General features: G+C 35.0%; 1 protein-coding gene across 4 annotated transcripts; it reads left to right on the top strand.

Moving 5' to 3' along the window:
- Nucleotides 1-7560: 7560 nt before the first annotated feature.
- Nucleotides 7561-16347, top strand: LOC18429163 (two-component response regulator ORR22). 4 transcript variants are annotated; one of them, XR_016051509.1, is made up of 8 exons: nucleotides 7565-8022; nucleotides 9619-9771; nucleotides 9998-10468; nucleotides 10593-10669; nucleotides 11116-11212; nucleotides 13566-13950; nucleotides 14101-14538; nucleotides 15934-16347. XR_016051509.1 is itself a non-coding variant. In XM_020664189.2 (7 exons), the coding sequence occupies exons 1-6, from the start codon at nucleotides 7890-7892 to the stop codon at nucleotides 14491-14493; spliced, it is 1629 nt and encodes a 542-aa protein (XP_020519848.1). In that variant the 5' UTR covers nucleotides 7561-7889; the 3' UTR covers nucleotides 14494-14538; nucleotides 15934-16347. The 4 variants fall into 4 exon arrangements, 1 of the variants encoding a protein (XP_020519848.1); XR_016051510.1 differs by having other exon boundaries at nucleotides 14084-14538; XM_020664189.2 differs by lacking the exon at nucleotides 11116-11212 and having other exon boundaries at nucleotides 7561-8022; nucleotides 14084-14538.
- Nucleotides 16348-17745: the final 1398 nt, after the last annotated feature.

Genomic DNA, 17745 nt, shown 5'->3' with positions numbered 1-17745 from the left:
TTCATGGAGCTCTTCTTTTTCTAGAAGTTTGGGATGATGATTTTTAAAAAATACATATTTTTTTAGATTTGTTTGGTATAAAAAAAACACGTTTAAATCAGCTCAGGGATTAATAGATCGAGGGAGCACCAAAAAAGCCCCAGAACATCACTTTGGACATAAGCACCAGCAACCCCTTAGCTTCACTCCGAGACTCGAGAGGCAGCTCATAAGGAAAATAGTCTCATCAATATCCCCAGTTATCCTAATAAAAAAATATACGTCAAGATCACTCAACCACTCCCGAGCGAAGCTGCATATTCTCACCAGCTTAGGCTCGACAGAATAGTCATTCAAAGGTCCCATGTGAAAAGGTTTACACTTCATATGAGCTATTCTTCCAACTCCATACTCCCACTTGGCTCTTGCAATCGCCCACATTTTTTTGGGAAAATTACACAATTTTGAAGTCACCTAGGATTGAAGGCATCTCTATCTAGTGCGGACGACGCGGCAAACCCCTTTTTCTTTATGGCACCTCACACAGTGGTAGACTTTGTGGTTTCGCTCAAAGCCAAGGCATAATAAAAGCCATAATAATCCATTAAAGGAAAACCCAACTGAAACGAGCCTAGCCAAACGGACCAAGGATTAATGGACGAGGTAACCAAGAGCGACTTTGAGTCTGGATGAAGGCCGCTCGGCCATCTAAACTCTAGAATTCGTTTGTAGCAAGGACAACATAAATGACTCCAAAACACTCAGAGGGCAATGACCATCACCATCACTTTCCAAGATGTAAGTAAGCTCAAATGACGACCCTTCTTTGGATTGTAACACGAAGACCAAAGGATCGAGGGCAAAGAGGACGCCACGATTCCCAGCCCCACGATCCTAATTAGGGTTGGCTCACCTCTAAACAAATAACTAATCAACTCTGAGCTATGAGAACTTCCAAAAGATCTAAAAACATCAAATAATTCGGATCACATAATTCATTTTCCAAAATTTAGCTATATGGTTCGATTTCGGGGTTAATAAAAACCCGAAAGTTTCTCAAAACCTCTATATCGTGGTGAAAAACTATGAAGCCCACACGCATATGGTCACAAGAGGGGAAACTACCGATCACACTTGTTTTTAAAAATGTCGGCTATCTTTAAAACTTTAATGTTTTAAATTTTTCAGTCTCTTCAAATTTTTAAACTCCATTTCAAGGATAGTCACGATTTGTATTTTTTTTTTAAAAAATGTGTGTTTGTGTTTTCAAAAACTTTAATTCGTTAAAATCATAAAATGGCGCTAGTCTCTATTTCCAAAACATCTCCCCCTTACAATATTTCTTCAAAATATTTTCAAAAATAAAAGAGTTGTATTAGCCTCCTGCAATGATGAATATGTTGGGTCCTGTAGAATGAAATGATCAAACCCTTTGTCCAAAGGAGGACTGAGCTAGAGAATGCTCGAAACATCAAGCGCATCTGAGATAAGGATAAAGGGGCCAAAGCAAGCAAGCAAACCTCTTAACCAAACATCGAAAACTTCCAATCTTGAATGCTGACCCTTGAAACTCTAGACCTCAACCTCTGAGGATTCATTATTCATGTCCATGTGGAAGTGCTACAATAAATTAGGCGGAGTTAATACTCTTTTATAAGGATTGAAGCTTTTATAGGAAAGGCACAATGCAGGACTCTGCTATGAGGAATCTACCTAGTGAAGGGAGATTCTCTCAAGGTTGTCAACTGGTACAATAAAAAGTACAGAATACTTTGGGCCTTGAAATCCATTTTGAACTATACAACTGTGTGGAGGAGGTGTCTTTTACACATGTATACAGAAAAGCCAATGTGGTGGCAAACAACCTAAGTAAGCATGTTATTTCATTACAGGCGCTGCTTGTCTCAAACCTATTGATTCCTTGATCTCATTGTAAACACATTTCATCAACAAAATTTGGTAGTAAAAAAGAGAGAGAGAAAGAAAGAAAGATGATCGACCAAAAAAACATCAAAGAGAAAAAAATAAAATAAGAGATCCTCTATAAAGGAACCATTTACGTTTTGTACAAAGAGATCACAATCGTTCTTTTTCTTTAGATTTCAAAATAGGCGGTTGTAAGAGAGTTATTGATTCGACACAAAGTTCCAAAAAAAATTATTGGACTTCGTGACTCAACCCAAGCCACCCAATTTAACATCTAATGAATGGGAATAGTTGTGATCTCCTTGTACAAAAGATAAATTGTCTTTTTGTAGACAATCCCATAAAATAATAATAACAAGTATAATCTGTAGGGGAAAGCTTTCTATGTTTCCCCTACAACATATAAGTTCTATCCTACCCCTTATCCAACTGTCCATTTTTTAATGGAGGGTTAAGATTGCCTCAATCACAATGTCATGTCTCTATATTATTTCTTTTCTTTTTTTTTTTCTATAAACTATTTTGATACCAAAATTTGGACGTCCATTCCCTCTATTAAACGCGCACTAATAAAAAAATATAAAAACATATTTTCAATAAAATAAAAATGACCAAAATACCCCTGAAAGTTTCAAGGGGTATTTTTGTTATTATTTTTTATCGAAAATTATTGTTAATATTTTTTATAGGTACGCCCCAATGAGAAGATGACACGTACCAAATTTTATATTCAAAAAATTTGTATTAAAAAGCTAAAAATAAAATATTTTGAGACGTCGGATCTAAGATCAAATGGTGAGTGACACTCTTGATAAAAAATGGACGGCTAGATGGTAGGGGGAGGATAGAACTTCTATGTTGTAGGGGGGAACATATAAAGCTTTCCCATGTGTGGGAACTGGCAATTCAGCAGGTCCGAGTTACTTGATTCCTGACATACTTATATGGTTCCTAACAGGATTGAGCTAGTATATAGGAACTGGATCGATTCACGATTTTGTCAAAGAACCAAGCCGGTTTGGACTGATTCCAATCCAAATTAGTGATTCATACTCCGAATTGCGGGTTCTTAATAAGCTAGGATGCCATTTTACATGTTAACAAAAGCAATTGACTTATTGTTAATAAAAGAGGGCTTTTATGAATTTGCCCAAGGCTGACTGCCACAACGTTCATTCATCCCCTTCGTTGTGGGATGCTCTACTTATTGGGCAATGATTTCATGCAACTGTGGTATAGTAGTATCATACAATAACCTTAAAAAAAACATCTTATGGCTATTTGTTTGATTCAAAATTTGAAATATACATTTTTTTCATTCTAATAAATAATTACAAAAAAAGAAAAAATTGAAAACACAACCTAAAAAGTATTTTTTTAACCCAATTAACATAAGTCGTTCATTTTAGTAAGATGCTTAGATCTAGGCCTTAAAAGGATTTTTTTTCATTTCCAATTTTTTTGGATGGCTTTATTATCATTAGATGAACAATCTTAAAAAATAAAAAAAATGATTTTGAGTTTATAAAGGTTAAGTTCTTGAAACTCAGAAAATGAATGGTCTAGATTCATTTTTGAAGGGGACTCATTTTGACCATATCTAGGATTCAAATTGAACTTTTTTTTTTTGGAATGATTTATTATTGAGATGAATAGAGTACGTGTGCAAAATCTGAGGTCATACGAATACCACAAACATGGTTTTCTAGAAGTGTCGCTGCATTATACTATGATACAACCATTGCATTGGATCATTGCTCGTACTTCTTTCATACCAAACTTAGCATCCACATCTTATTAGCGTTGTTGGAGAAGACCACGAGAAAAGGTAAATTCTCTTTTTTTTTTTTCTTTTTTTTTTCCCACTACATGTTTAAATTGTCTTATAGCCGATTCCAAATAGTTGAGAAAAAACTTTAATAATGACGATGAGTATAAGTTGTCCATCTTATCAGTTGCTCGATGGAGTTCTTTGAGCAAGCTAAAATAATTTTCTTTTTGGGTCACCTTGCAGTGTATAGATTTTTGAGTTAAAGGGTTTTCCAGAGGGTGTGGTTTCTATAAGGTTGTAGCTTTAAACAATCCAATTAAGGCACACCTCCAAATTTTATCATAATATGTAATTTTATTTTAATTTTTTAAAAGATTATTTGAAATTCTATTTTCATATCTAATTATAAAATTTTAAACTCAAAAAATAGTTAAAATCAAGTAGATTTGCAAACATATGAAAATCTTGAAAATGGATGATCTAGATAATGTGTTGCAAGATGCACTGTTTCTAGGATTAAAAATGTTTTTCTTTTGTTATATTCATAGATCTCGATGTCTAAATGATCAATTAAATGTTTTTTCAATATTAAAACAACATTTTCTAATGGATTTTTGAGGTGCACTTGTAATCCTACATTTAAAGGTTGCAACCTTATACAAACTTTCTTTTTCCAAAATCCTCCATGTAGCATTAACTTTGCTTTTTAACATATTCATTGTATTTTCTCTCTCCTCAACAAAAATCGTTTTTATATAGTTTGTTGAATTACTTTTCACTATCTTATTCAAAATCAAACGGACATAAATGCCAAATTCAAGGCAACAAAATTGCCAATAATTCTTGTTCGGAAAGCACTTTTAGCAATGTAAATCTTCATGATGGCTCTAAAATCAATTTCTAACACCAACAATGAAATTTTAAAATTAATTTCTAACACCAACAATGAAATTTAAAACTAACAAAATGGTGAAAGGAACTGTCTAGATAATTTGTTGCAATATACACTATTTTTAGAGCTTAAAAACATTTTTTCTTTTTTTTTCAAAACCTAAATAGTCAAACCAGGATAATCCATAGAAATATTTTCCAATGCTTGAACTGCAATTTTGTATGTTGTAAGGTGATGCTTTACTTATTTTGATAATGTTGCAGCCCTATCAAATTATTTTCCTATACCAAAATGGGGATGGTAGATGTATCGTGGATCAATGTTTTTTCATTGGATATTTCATAGGGAAAATTACGAAAAACACCTTAAAATGAACTATCTATGCAACTTACCCCTACCCCAATCTTTTCTCACACTGTTTTCCCCCAAACAACATTTCCTCGCAAACTCCGCCCCCCCCCCCCCCCCCCCCCCCCCCCAAGGTAAAAAGTTCTTATTTTTTGGATGAAAATGCCCTTCTTGTACAAACCAAATCAATTTGCGGATGTCAAGTAGAGTAGTGCCGGAGCGTAGTATACTACTACCGGAGTGGAATGTCAACAAGCACTGCCGAAGCGCGGTGCTACATTGCCGGAGCACTGTGGTTCCAAAGACTTCATTGCTAGAGCGAACTACAGGAGCACGTATTTTCACTGCCGGAGCGCGTTCGCAGAATGTCGAAGCGCTGTGGGTCAGACAAATGACTACCGGAGCTCACATTGGGACTGCCGGAGCACGCATTCAGACTGCCGGAGCGCTATGGGTCAGACAAAGCACTGCCGGAGTGCACATTGTAATTGCCGGAGCGTGCATTCGGACTGTCGGAACGCAGTCCTCCATTGTCGGAGTGCTGTGGCTCTAGAGGCTTCATTGCCGGAGCGCGTTATCAAAATACCGGAGCGCTGTGGATCAGACAAAGTACTGCCGGAGTGCACATTGGGGTTGCCGGAGTGCGTATTTATTGTAGGAAACAGGAGAGAGAAGGCCGTGTGAAAAGAAACAGGGTACTTTAGTTTTATTTCATGTTACTTTTGGATTGAGGGGTTTTTGCGAAGAAATGTAGTTTGAGGAAAAAAAGTGTTAGAAAAATTTGGGGTGAGGGTAAGTTGCATAGATAGTTCATTTTAGGGTGTTTTCTGTAATTTTCGCTTTTTCATATTTAAATAGTTAACCATACATCTCAGTTGTATGGTAAATGTACATCGTAGTCGTATTCACCATCCGTTTCCATAGTGGGACATGGAATTTAACTATGGGATGTCATTTACAGGTGTACTCCGAGCCTATTAAAATATACAGTTGTAGAAGCCCTTGTCATGCACTATGGGTTTTTAAACTGCACTTATTTCCATCGTGTAAAGTTAACCGGAAAAGCATACCGTTACTGTTACCGCAAGGAGGCCGTAATCACTCTTATCCTTTGAACTTCTAAATAGGTGGTTGTGAGTTTCTTATTTACATACTCAATTAAAAAAGGACCCGGTTTCTATGCGGCAAGCTGGCATAGGTAGAAATGCATGCCTATTAATAAATCTATTTTTGAAATGAATTTTTAGACTTAACTTTTAAGGACATGTAATCTCTAACATGGAGATCATGAGTATGAAAAAATAAGCAAATTTTAAGAACTAGAAATAATAATTTTAGTAAAAAAACATCTGGACTGTTAGTTTCCATTGTTTTTAGATAAAACACCTACTTGCATCCATCTTTAAGATGGATGCTTTACACTTTGTGGACCACATATATAGTCATGAGGTCCAGCCCGCATGAAACAATTTTTCATTCAAAATTTTTTTTAGATCTTTATGACATGCCCCAAGCCATCCATCCAATTTATAGGAAAGATAAGTGATTTCATAATGGGAAAAATTTATATAGAGCTCAGGCTTGAAACAATCAAATTAGAGCTATCTCAAAAACTTCACTAGATGAGGTTGTTTTGATACCCAAATAACCTTAAATTGATCATGATCGTTATCAAGATGCATGAACATGAGAAAAAAATGAATTTCGGGTTTAGAAATAGTATATTTTGTAATGCATTTCTGGACCGTCAATTTTCAAGATTTTCATAGATCTGTTTGTCTATACTATTTTTAAAGCTTTAAAATTTATAAATAAGATGAAAATATATTTTAAGGCTATTACAAAGATTTCCAGTATTGAAATCACATTTTTCGTTACTATTCGAAAATAGGCGCTAATTTGATTGTTTAGGGCCTCGGCTCTATACAAACCACACCCTTTCATAATATACAAGTCCAAAATAACCGTCTCAACTATTTCCTCTCCATCATGTACGCCTACTGTATAATTAATCTCCACCGTCTTTCACAAAGAACAGAGGGTGGATGTCCCATATCGTCCTCTTCAACAAACCAACAAACATCTGGACTAATTGTTTCATTTTAAACAGTGGCAAAAGTTTATATAAGGATGCAACCTTATAATGTAGAACTACATATGCCCCACAAAAATCCATTGAAAAAGGTAGTTTTAATGTTGAAAAACCTTTGATTGATCATCTCGATATAGAGATGTATGACTATGAAAAATAAACAGATTTTAAGTCTCGAAAATAGTCATCCCAACATCGTGACGTATGATTATGAAAAATAAAAAGATTTTAAATCTAAAAAATAATGTAATTTACAACATATTATCTACACCGTCCATTTTCAAGATTTTTAAATATTTATAGATCTACATGATTATAACTATTTTTAAAATTTAATATTTTATAATTAGATATAAAAATAGATTTTGAGATAATCCTAAAAACATTTTACATCAAAATTATATACCATGATAAACACCTTACCTCTGCACCTACTGATCCATCCGTATGATAACTGCACTCATTTAAACGTTTATCCTTAGGGGGATTTATCGCGTTCTCCGATTTAAATGTTTATCCTTTCGGGGATTTATCGCATTCTCCAATTTAAACGTTTATCCTTTCGCGCCTATTTTGGCGCGAAAGCGAGAGAGCCACCCTTTCAAAAGACCCTCTCTGCGCTCTCTCTCTCTCTAAAACTCGTAGTCAAGAAATAGGAAGGATTCTCTCTCTACAAAACTTCTGAAGGAAAGTGCCCTCTCATGTTAAAACACCATCTCTCTTTCCCTCTGATTATCCGCGCGTCTTTTCTCCTGAGAATACCAGAACCACAAAAATTAGCAATCCTCTTTTCCCATTCAGCGATTTCTTCTACATAAATTTTGTGCTCAGTAAATTATCAGAGGCCTGGTTTCAATACCCCTTGTGATAAATTAACACATATGGCGAAAACTTTGATAGAGGAATTGGGGTATCCAAGTAGCTTCCCTGAAGGTCTCAGAGTTTTGGTAGTTGATGATGATCATGCCTGCCTCAAAGTTATGGAGGAATTGCTCCAATCCTGCAAATATGAAGGTAAGAATCTTGGCTAATTTTGTGGTCATTACAGTTAGATTGTTTACATGGGATTTGATTCTTTTAGTAAAATTCTCTATGATTTTTTTATATGACTCGTAGTGTTGATTTTCTGGTTGGGTCTATGGTTTATGGGGAAATATGGAGATTCTTATTCCTTAACATAAGGACTTTAGATTATGGGGATTCTTGTTCCTTATCTTGACAACTTTTTGAGGTTTAAGTACCGTGTGGTGATTTATATAACTTAGGAAAGGTACAACAACAATCTTGCAGAATTAATTAAAAAAATAAACAGATAAAGAAAAACTCTGTCATGGATTTATTGAATGGGTACAGTTTCTTTGCGTGTTCGTTTCCGGAAATTTTTTATGTTATTTTCCCACAAATTTGATTAACTAGACACCTTGGAAACATATTTCTTCTGTTTTATTTTTAGACACAACAAAAAATAAATTGTAATTCAGGGCTTTTTCCCTTTTGGGGAGTTTTTTCTAGTAATTATCTCTGTCAATACTCAAAACCTGGGTGGCCTAGTAGAATAAAAAATTATTTCAAGGTTAAATCTTGTGTAAAAAATTAAAATCTAGCTTTTTTATTTTTTTTGAGGTTTCTATCTCTCTAAAAGGGCTCTAATTAGATTCTAGGCAGTCCGCCTTTTGGAACAATGTTTATTTTCCTAAAACAAACTAGGCTGTCCGCCTTTTCGAACAATGTACGCAAGTGATATGGTATTATTTTTTCAAACTCTTTAGAAAGAATTTGAGCATTGTATGGAGTAAGGACGGTTAAAGATCATAACTAAATCTATCAAACCCTAAGTTTTTTGATGATGAGCCATTGATATAGGAGGCATGCCCTAGATTTGGATGGGTGTTTGAGGATTATACTAATCAATGTTGACCAATTGTTAAAAAACTCAACCGAGTCAACACGCACTCTGTCAAGTAACTCGGCCTTGGCCACCTGCTGAGGCAAGTTATAATGCTGAAATTGGGATTATTAAAAAGGTTCCAAAAAATTAATTATTTTTTTACTACATGACTAATAAATAGTGTAAAAATATGTTCCTATTTAATGTTGATGTTTTTAATGATGATTTGCTAATTTTTCTTATGATGTGCTCTGCTTTTCTATTTTTCCCTTTTTATGAATTTTTTTGAATTGTTTCTAGCTACAAATCAATGTCCCAACATTCCTTCCATCTTCTACGTATATTTTTCTATTTTCTGTATACTTTTAAGGTTGTCTATTATACATATACATATATTTTTTACAAATTTTTAGACTTTTTCTTTTGCAATTTTGAGCCCAGCTCGGGTGAGTCCACTTGGACTTGCCGAAGATACTTGGCATGGGCAGGGGCCAGGTCCCGAGCCACAGTGGAGTTTTTGCATATTGGTGTCAAGTGTCCAGCAATACAAGTAGCAGAGGCCAGGACCCAGCCAAGCCACAGTGGAGTTTTTGCACATTCGTGTTAAAGTATCCAGCAATACAAGTCCTAACTTATCCATTGTACATATTGAAACTTGTGTGGTGCTTGTATTATGGCTTCTTTTCTTGCTTTTTGATTTGCTTCATGCATTGCTCATTCAGTTGTGACTTGCTCTGAGGCAACTGGTGCTCTCAATAAGATTCGAGATGGAAATGGCCGATTTGACGTGGTTTTGTGTAATGTGCATTTGCCTGATATGGATGGGTTAGAGCTTCTCAATCAAGTTAGAATGGAAATGGACTTGCCTTTCATCAGTAAGTGCCTTTTCAAAATAAGATTTGATTTCCAGGCTACAAAACCAACATTAACTGTTTGGAGTGTCATATGTCTCACCAGTTCTCCTCTTCAATTCCTGCTTAAAATTGTGTTGTCCCTGTTTAAATAGCTTTCAATTCTAACTTTACAAACCTAATACTTTATGGTGTCTCTATTTTCACATGGACTATAGCTTAACAATTTATATACTTGTTTGTAATGCAGTGATATCAGTTGATAGTGAAAAAGACATTGTAATGAAAGGAATAGAGAATGGGGCCTGTGACTTCCTTATAAAGCCTGTAAGAAAGGGGCAATTGAAGACCATATGGCAGCATGTGATTAGGAACAAGATTACAAAGAAAAATAATGGATCGAAGGAAGTTGTTAAAATTATGAGTACAGAAGATTGTGGTGGACACCATGGATTATTGAATGGTCTTGAAAATGTACATTCCAGGAACGTAGAAGATAGCCTTGGACATCATGAAGCATCAAATGGTCTTCTACATGCAACATCGCTGAACAAGGGGAATGACAAAAAGGGAAACAAAAGAAAGGACAAGGGGAAGGAGGAAAATGATTCTAGATGTACTTCTGCTTCTTGTACTCCTAAGAAACCAAGAATAGTTTGGACTAGTGAGCTCCATCAAATATTTTTGGATGCCATAAACAAATTAGCCCATAACCATGAAGGTAAGACTACATGCACTCTAGTAAGATATATGTCATGTCACGCTCACTTTGTTCCTTCCCATGAGAACTATCTATCCCCATTTTATTCTAACTAAGATCTTTTTTTTACCCCATATTTTTGCAGAAGTTATTCCCACGAAAATAGAAGAGCTAATGAATGTTCCAGGGTTATGCAAAGGAAGCATTGCTAGTCACTTGCAGGTAGGTTTTTGTTTGCCTAAATGATTTATTGATATTTTATTGCTTCATTTTGCCATTTTTAGTGTTTTTATTTGCAAATTTTTCTATGGACTTCATAGAAATTTAGCATCAACTCAATTCCAAGTATTGATGGAGATTGCTATTTGTCTGTAAATTGATATCATCAAAAACTCAGTTATGGGGGCTTGCAGTGCATTATATTAATTAATTACAACCCTTTCTTGCGATCTGGAAGCATAGTGGTTTCTGTTTTTTGTGAAAGCAAGGAAATGAAGCTGAATCTTTGTACTTTCAAAGTTGATCAGCATTGCTGGCTTGTTGGATTGTGCTTCCATTTTCTGTGTAACTTCTGCTCCTTGTTGCTTATGGCTTCAGGAATTATGGATGATACTTGTTCTATAAGTGAACTTCTTTATTTAACGGAATGTCGGAATGTTATTGTACAGGTGAACTTTTGCAAGCAAATAACTGTTATTGGATTTCAGAATCAAACTTATTTGGATTGCATTCAACAAGAAGCAGACATTCTTCTATGTTTGCTTGGTACTTGACTATTGCATAGCTCTTCTATTATATATATATATATATATATATATAGACTTCATTCTTTCACATCTGTTTAAGTTACTAAACTTTTTATATGATTAATGGTCCTGGCATGGATGTTTAGTGAGACATGAATCCGTAAACTTCTCAAGGTAGCTCTTGTGACTTGATCTGCTTTCATTGAAGTAAAAGTTGAAAATTGGGACTTGGTTATTAGCAAAACTGAGTCAGCTCAACGCGTTCTTCCTTTTGGAAAAATCTTTAAAATTTGGCAAAAATATAAAGAATGTTTTAATTTGTTTATGATATATAAAAAAAAAAGGTAAGTAATTTGTTTATGATATAAACTTCAGAAGTAGTACGTACTGCTGTCGGTATGCTAATGCTTATCATACACAATAAATATTGAGGAAATTTAGATCCAAGGATTTATATTGGGAAAGCAGGTACCGTTCAATACTAGCAGGTAGGTTTTTGTTTTCCGGAAAGATTTATGGATATTTTATTACTTCATTTGCCTTATGTAGTGCTTTTATTTGCAAATTTTGTTATGAACTTCATAGAAATTTAGCATCAATTCAATTTCATTTGAAATTTGCAAGATATGGTGCTAATTACAACTTGAAACCCATTTCCATGACACACTGTTTTTCAACCAATTGGGTCATGGTGATTTCTAGTTCTCTGAGACTGTAAAGCCTGAATCAATGGGTTTGAGCCCTGGTTTTGATCCTCCTGTTTCATTTTTCTCCCCATTTCATTAAAGAAGAAGGGGTTTATACTCCACTTGAGTCGACTCTCTCTCCTCTTCCATTAGCAAATACCAGTGCTTGGCTTGCGTCTATTGTCACATAGGTGTCAGAGAAGGGAGATAATAAGAATGTTGGAACCAGTACAGAATTGAAGAAATCAAAGCCAACCTTGAGTTCTTCAAGAACAGAGAGCTTGTCTCATAAGAAGAGAACAAGCCCCCAGAGAAGGACATAGGAGAAGGTATCTCTGTCCCTTTCCAACCTGAAGAAGCTCCATGTAGTGAACAGGGTCTGGAGCCAGTGGGCTTCCTGTTTTCATGTACAAACGCGATCACTTCGAAGAACTTCACTCTCATTAGTTAGTTTATTTCTAGATTGGGGGAGCTTTACTTCACCAGAGAGCAACTCGATTCATAGGGTTGGGGCCCGTTTCACAGCGGCTCTTACTCTCAGAGTCTTCAAACTCCGGCCCAATATATTCCGTCTCTCTCCTCTGCAATCTGATTTCTTAGAGGATGATTCATCCATTGGCTTTAGGCTTCTCAACAAGATGAACCCAATTCCATAATTCATCCAAATAAATTACAAATGAGATGATATTGCGAGCTTTCAAAAGGGAAGTAATGAGTATACATAATAGACTTTGACATAAAGCAAGGTCTTCAATGGCCTGGTTAGTTTTAGAGCTTGGGTTCTAGGCCCAACCGACCAAGCCATTTTAGGATCACAGCAAATGGGGAATCAAAACATGAACTTCAAGAAACAAGGGAGAGAATAGCCGAATTTGTGGAAGCAATGAACCTGAAGTTTGAATTCCATGCAGTTGTTGGTAAATTAGATGATGTGAGGCTTTGGATCCTTCAGGTCAAGGAGGGAGAGAGTGTACTAATTACCTGTATTTTTCAGCTTCATACAATTCTCGTGATTATAGTGGTGGGGTTTAGAGGCATTTGTTGGGTCTGATACAGTGCAAGGCCTGTAATGGTGGTCATGGCTGAACAAGAGGCTAGTCATAATGATGACTTTTTTCAACCGAGTTAGTTATAGTTGTTGTCTGTTTTGTATGTATACAAAGTGAAGAACATAAAATACATCCTGAAACATCATTACCAATAAAACAAATTCCTTGAGCATCTATGTATCCTTTTAGATGATGGTAGCCTGTGGAGTCATAATATAGCATCTTCAAACAAGAGAATGTCCTATCCAGTGATGGTAAGTCTCTGGCATCATGGTGATTGAGAAGGAGATGAAATGAGAAATATGAGCTTTGGAAGAGCAAATTTGCTATGGTCCATGTTAGTCTTGATGACTAGTTTTGAGCTCACTTGTCACTCCATGTCCCAAGTTGACTTGGCAAATCTTTGAACAAAGAAAAATAGTTTCAAAGAAATTTATAAAGTGATTTTGCAAAATATGACATGGAATACATTTTATTTTTTTCATAAAACTCAAACATGGTCTATTTGAGTTGAATTGGTTAGATTTTGATTTTATTGCCCATTTGAATAATTGTGGATTTTTTCCTTGTTTCCAATTTATAACTTTCTTTTCATTTTATTTGTTTTATGCTAACAATGACAACTATCTTATTACAGAAATACCGCAAAAACTTGAGGACAGAAATAAAGGATGAAGCTCCTCAAGGTGATTCTGCCCCAATTTATGTGGGAAACCTTCCAAAAGAGAGACATGGCTCCGTTATTGCTGAAACACCAGATCTCGATGCTCAAGTATTTGCTTCTCAAATGAATCCCATGGCATCTGAAAGAAGAGTTGTCAACAGAAAAGGACATACAAATACTTCTACGAATATGGTTTCTCGTCTACCAGCAAGTCTTGGAGTCTCAATGGGAAAGGAACAACTAATGACAGGTTCATTGATTTCTCCATCGATGGCTCCTGTCCATACAATAAGCAACTTCCTCAACATGGCCTCTTTAGAACCATGTGACATTCAATCAATGCTACCATATTATAAAGGTAAATTTCATTACTTACTCTTATACTTTCGAATTATATTAAGAGGCAGGAAAGATTGCTAAGTAGATGACTACACGGTAATAATAGCTACTTCCTTCTGTTACTGACATAAAGAATTGTACCATGGACTTAGCTGGTGGTTTCTTGCAGTCATGTAATACTGTGAGAAGATATCATTTGGGGAACGCAAGGGACAATGACATTGCCTTGAGGAGTTCCCATTCAGGTTTTGGTTATTTCGATAAGCATAGCCAATTTCACATGCAAAACCTGAAAATTCAAGACATTAGTCCCGATATGCGAGCATGCACTAGTGGGGCTCAGTCATGCTCAATGGGGACTGGTGAGAACTCACCTCTTAAGAACCTGGGGCAAGTTACTACTGAGATGGTTTCCACCAATGAATTGGTACAAGAGAATGACCTAAAAGTGCTGTATATGGCGCCCTTTCAGAATAATATTGTGTTTGAGGGTTCATCTGAGGCAGCTAGTGTGGATATGCTAGATGCAGCGCTCAATAATGAAGGTGGCAGTAATTCATGATCTGAATAGTTTGAAGATCGTTTTGTTAATTCTCTCCTTAATAAGGTTAGTTCTTCTGGATTTCAGTTTTAGTGACATCTCCTTGTCTTCAGAGTCTTGTATGCTTGTCATTACTTGTGCTGGTTTGTTTGTCCTTCTTTGCATGTCTATATGAAATTGTGTGCTTATGTGACAATATTTCTATGCTTATATATGCTTTTCACATGTTCATGATTTTCGGGATACATGTAACTCTTCCATTATGTGTTTGGAAGATCCAGTGGGGGCTTGGATTTCGTGAGTACCATACTCATAGTTTTGTGTCTTGCTGTTTCAATCATTTTGTACATGATGCTTACATTAGAATTAATGCCTTTTTGTATGTTTTTGTTATGCATAACTTTGTTCTTCTAATGTACATGTGGATCATCTCACATGCAATATTGTAGATACTCTACACCTTTCTACAGCTAAGACAACATTCTTTTAACACTAAGGTTATAGTATCTTTTATGGCTAAGGGTTCACATTATTAAAGATTTACTAATTTACACTACCCTCTAATTATATTGTGTGGGTTGCACAAGACAATCCCATTTCTTAGAAACCTCCAGCCTCTTTCTATCTCTTGGTGTATAGCTGCTCTTGCCAAACTAGGATTTATGGGTCCATCGGATATCTATCCTCCAAATTCAGAAAACTTTTCTAGATAACATTCAAAGAGATCCTATAAAAAATGTGATTTCGTAGCATGCTTGTTAATAAGAACTTTCAAGGTTTTGATGAAAACAAGAATCCTCAAAAACGGGACTAACAATGGTATTTAAGATTTTTTCTCCTCTATGCCCGTGCAATGCATGGACTTTATGATAGCAGGATCCATAAGCTGCATGCAATTAGAATAAACTAATGTTAAGGAACTTGTTTCCTCTCTTTCCAAATTCCTGAAAAGATGGATATCGGGCATATTTTTATTGGAAGTAGTTCTCCTTTGGAAGCTTTGCATGAAACTGGAATAATCATGAGGTTTTCCACTAGTTTTGGTAGCACTGGCCGTCTTGAACAATTAACTTAGAACCATCAAATTCAACAAGAATAGGGGCTTGGGGACAGAACTTTTGCTTCTTTTGATATTGCATACTTGGTAGATGTGTTTTTTAGTACTTTGTTTGTCGGGTGAAGTACTAGAAGATTTCATAATTAATGATTGAACCTTCCAGCATATGTTATGTATGTAAAAATAAATAGATCAATTCTAGTTTACATCTTCTTTATGAAACTCCTTGCCTCTCTCTCCTTCACTCATACACACACACATACACATAGGAAAAGGATTACATTGTCCTATAGGCGAACATAATGTTTTCCACACACACACATGCTCATCCATACACAAAGGCACAAGCATATGAAATATCCTAAAAACTATATTTGTATTAATCATGGATAATGTTCTTGCAGATAGAAGTGTGACAAAGCCAGCGTCTAAGCTGTATATATCCAATGATAGCAGATGAGTAGCATTTATCTCCATTATTGTCCTGGCTTTTTCCATCTCAATGCATAAAAATGTTGATATAAACACCATTGTCATTCAGTGTTCTCTGGTGGCTTTATTCAGCTTTTGTTGATCCCAGTTCGTTATCCTGCGAATGCAATTTGAGCCATCATTCAACAAGGCCATTTCTTCACTCACTTTTGACCATTCAGTTTTGTGAATCTACTTCAATCTTGTATTTGGGTAGAGATGTGTTCATAGTTGAGTAGATATTCTTTGGCATTCTTCCTGTAAATAAGGATCAACAATTTGAAGGCATTGATTTATGACTTATAGTACATAAAGACTATTTAATTCTTGCAGCAGATTGTGGATTCCCAGGTTGTGTAAACTGGTTTTGATATACTGGTGTGACATCTGACCTGGTTGTGAGACTGAATTTGAGAGGCCTTATGATAGAATAAAATAATAATAATAATAATAATAATAATAATAATATATATATATATATATATATATATCTCAAATCACACACGCACTCATTGGGAAAGCCCAGAGATAAATGTAATGGATGATATTGTTCTGCCTTTTTCCTCTGGTTTTATCAAAATTTGGTGGTCGTCAATTTGCGTTCTGTTTGTTTATTGAAACTTTTTGTACTCAAACTACCTTGATATAGATCATTGCCCCAATTTCCAGAATCCAAGCCTGGCATCTAGCAGTCCAAAAGTTCTTATTCAACTTATGAACAGTGGTTTGATTTATTATACACAAAGACCATTTTTATTTATTGTTATAAATTGAGAATGGAGTTTTGAGTGGAGAACTCTATATCTAGTCACTATGTGTAAATTAGAGGAAATTATGGGCGTAATGCGTTATTAATTTTGAGCTATTTTAAAATTCATAGTAGAGTATTGTCTGATGTGTCTAGGACCAAGTTTTTTTTTTTTTAAATTTCCTTTTGGTTTGAGGATTCCATCTTAAAACCATACTTTCAATTATTTAGTTCTTCCGTTAGTAGGTCATTGTCTAAAATGCAACTTTAAAAATAAAAAAATTCATTTTAAAATGAATTATGATTTTTTAAAATCCGAAATTGCTAAGAGGCTAAATGCAATTTTTGGATTTTCAAATCTGAACTTTCAATTGTCAAATAAATTTTGGATCTTGAAATCCCAAAATTGTCAGGACACTTTCTTTTGGGTAAATAAAATTGTTACGACATTAATTTTCTTTTACAATATTTGAATATATAAAATATAAAATGTTATGGAACCTAAAAAGCAATTAATCAAATGCTGAACATTTGGAAGTTTAAAATGGATTTTGAAAATCTAAACAAGGGAAATTTGGTCATTTAAAAAAATTAACTGCAGATTAAAAAAAAAAGGAAAAGAAAGGGAAATAAAAATGGCATAAGACATAAAAACAAAAAACCGATATTCAAATTTCGTCTACTAATCCGTGGGTTTTTTAAGATTAACCTACCTTGGGGTTTTTAAGATTAACCTACCTTAAAAAGAGCCTTTGAGGAATGCAGATTCTCTTATGCCCTCTCTCTCTTTAACTATTGCTTTGGTTTTCTCTCTCTAAGATGAAGTATCTCTTTTTACTATTGCTTAGGTTTTCTGTGAATCTGTAATATGTAAGACCTTCTATGTATATACATACTTTTTATGAACTCGTAAGGTTTCTTGATAATAAAACCAAAACAACAAAAATCAATAAAAAAGTCGTACGGTTTCTTGATCATAGTTATCTTATCTTTTATT

Source organism: Amborella trichopoda, chromosome 3, assembly GCF_054954075.1.
Source record: "Amborella trichopoda isolate Santa Cruz 75 chromosome 3, AtrichopodaSantaCruz75HAP2 v2.0, whole genome shotgun sequence".
In the NCBI taxonomy this organism is placed as follows: domain Eukaryota; kingdom Viridiplantae; phylum Streptophyta; class Magnoliopsida; order Amborellales; family Amborellaceae; genus Amborella; species Amborella trichopoda.
This window is presented reverse-complemented; position numbering and strand designations above follow the sequence as displayed.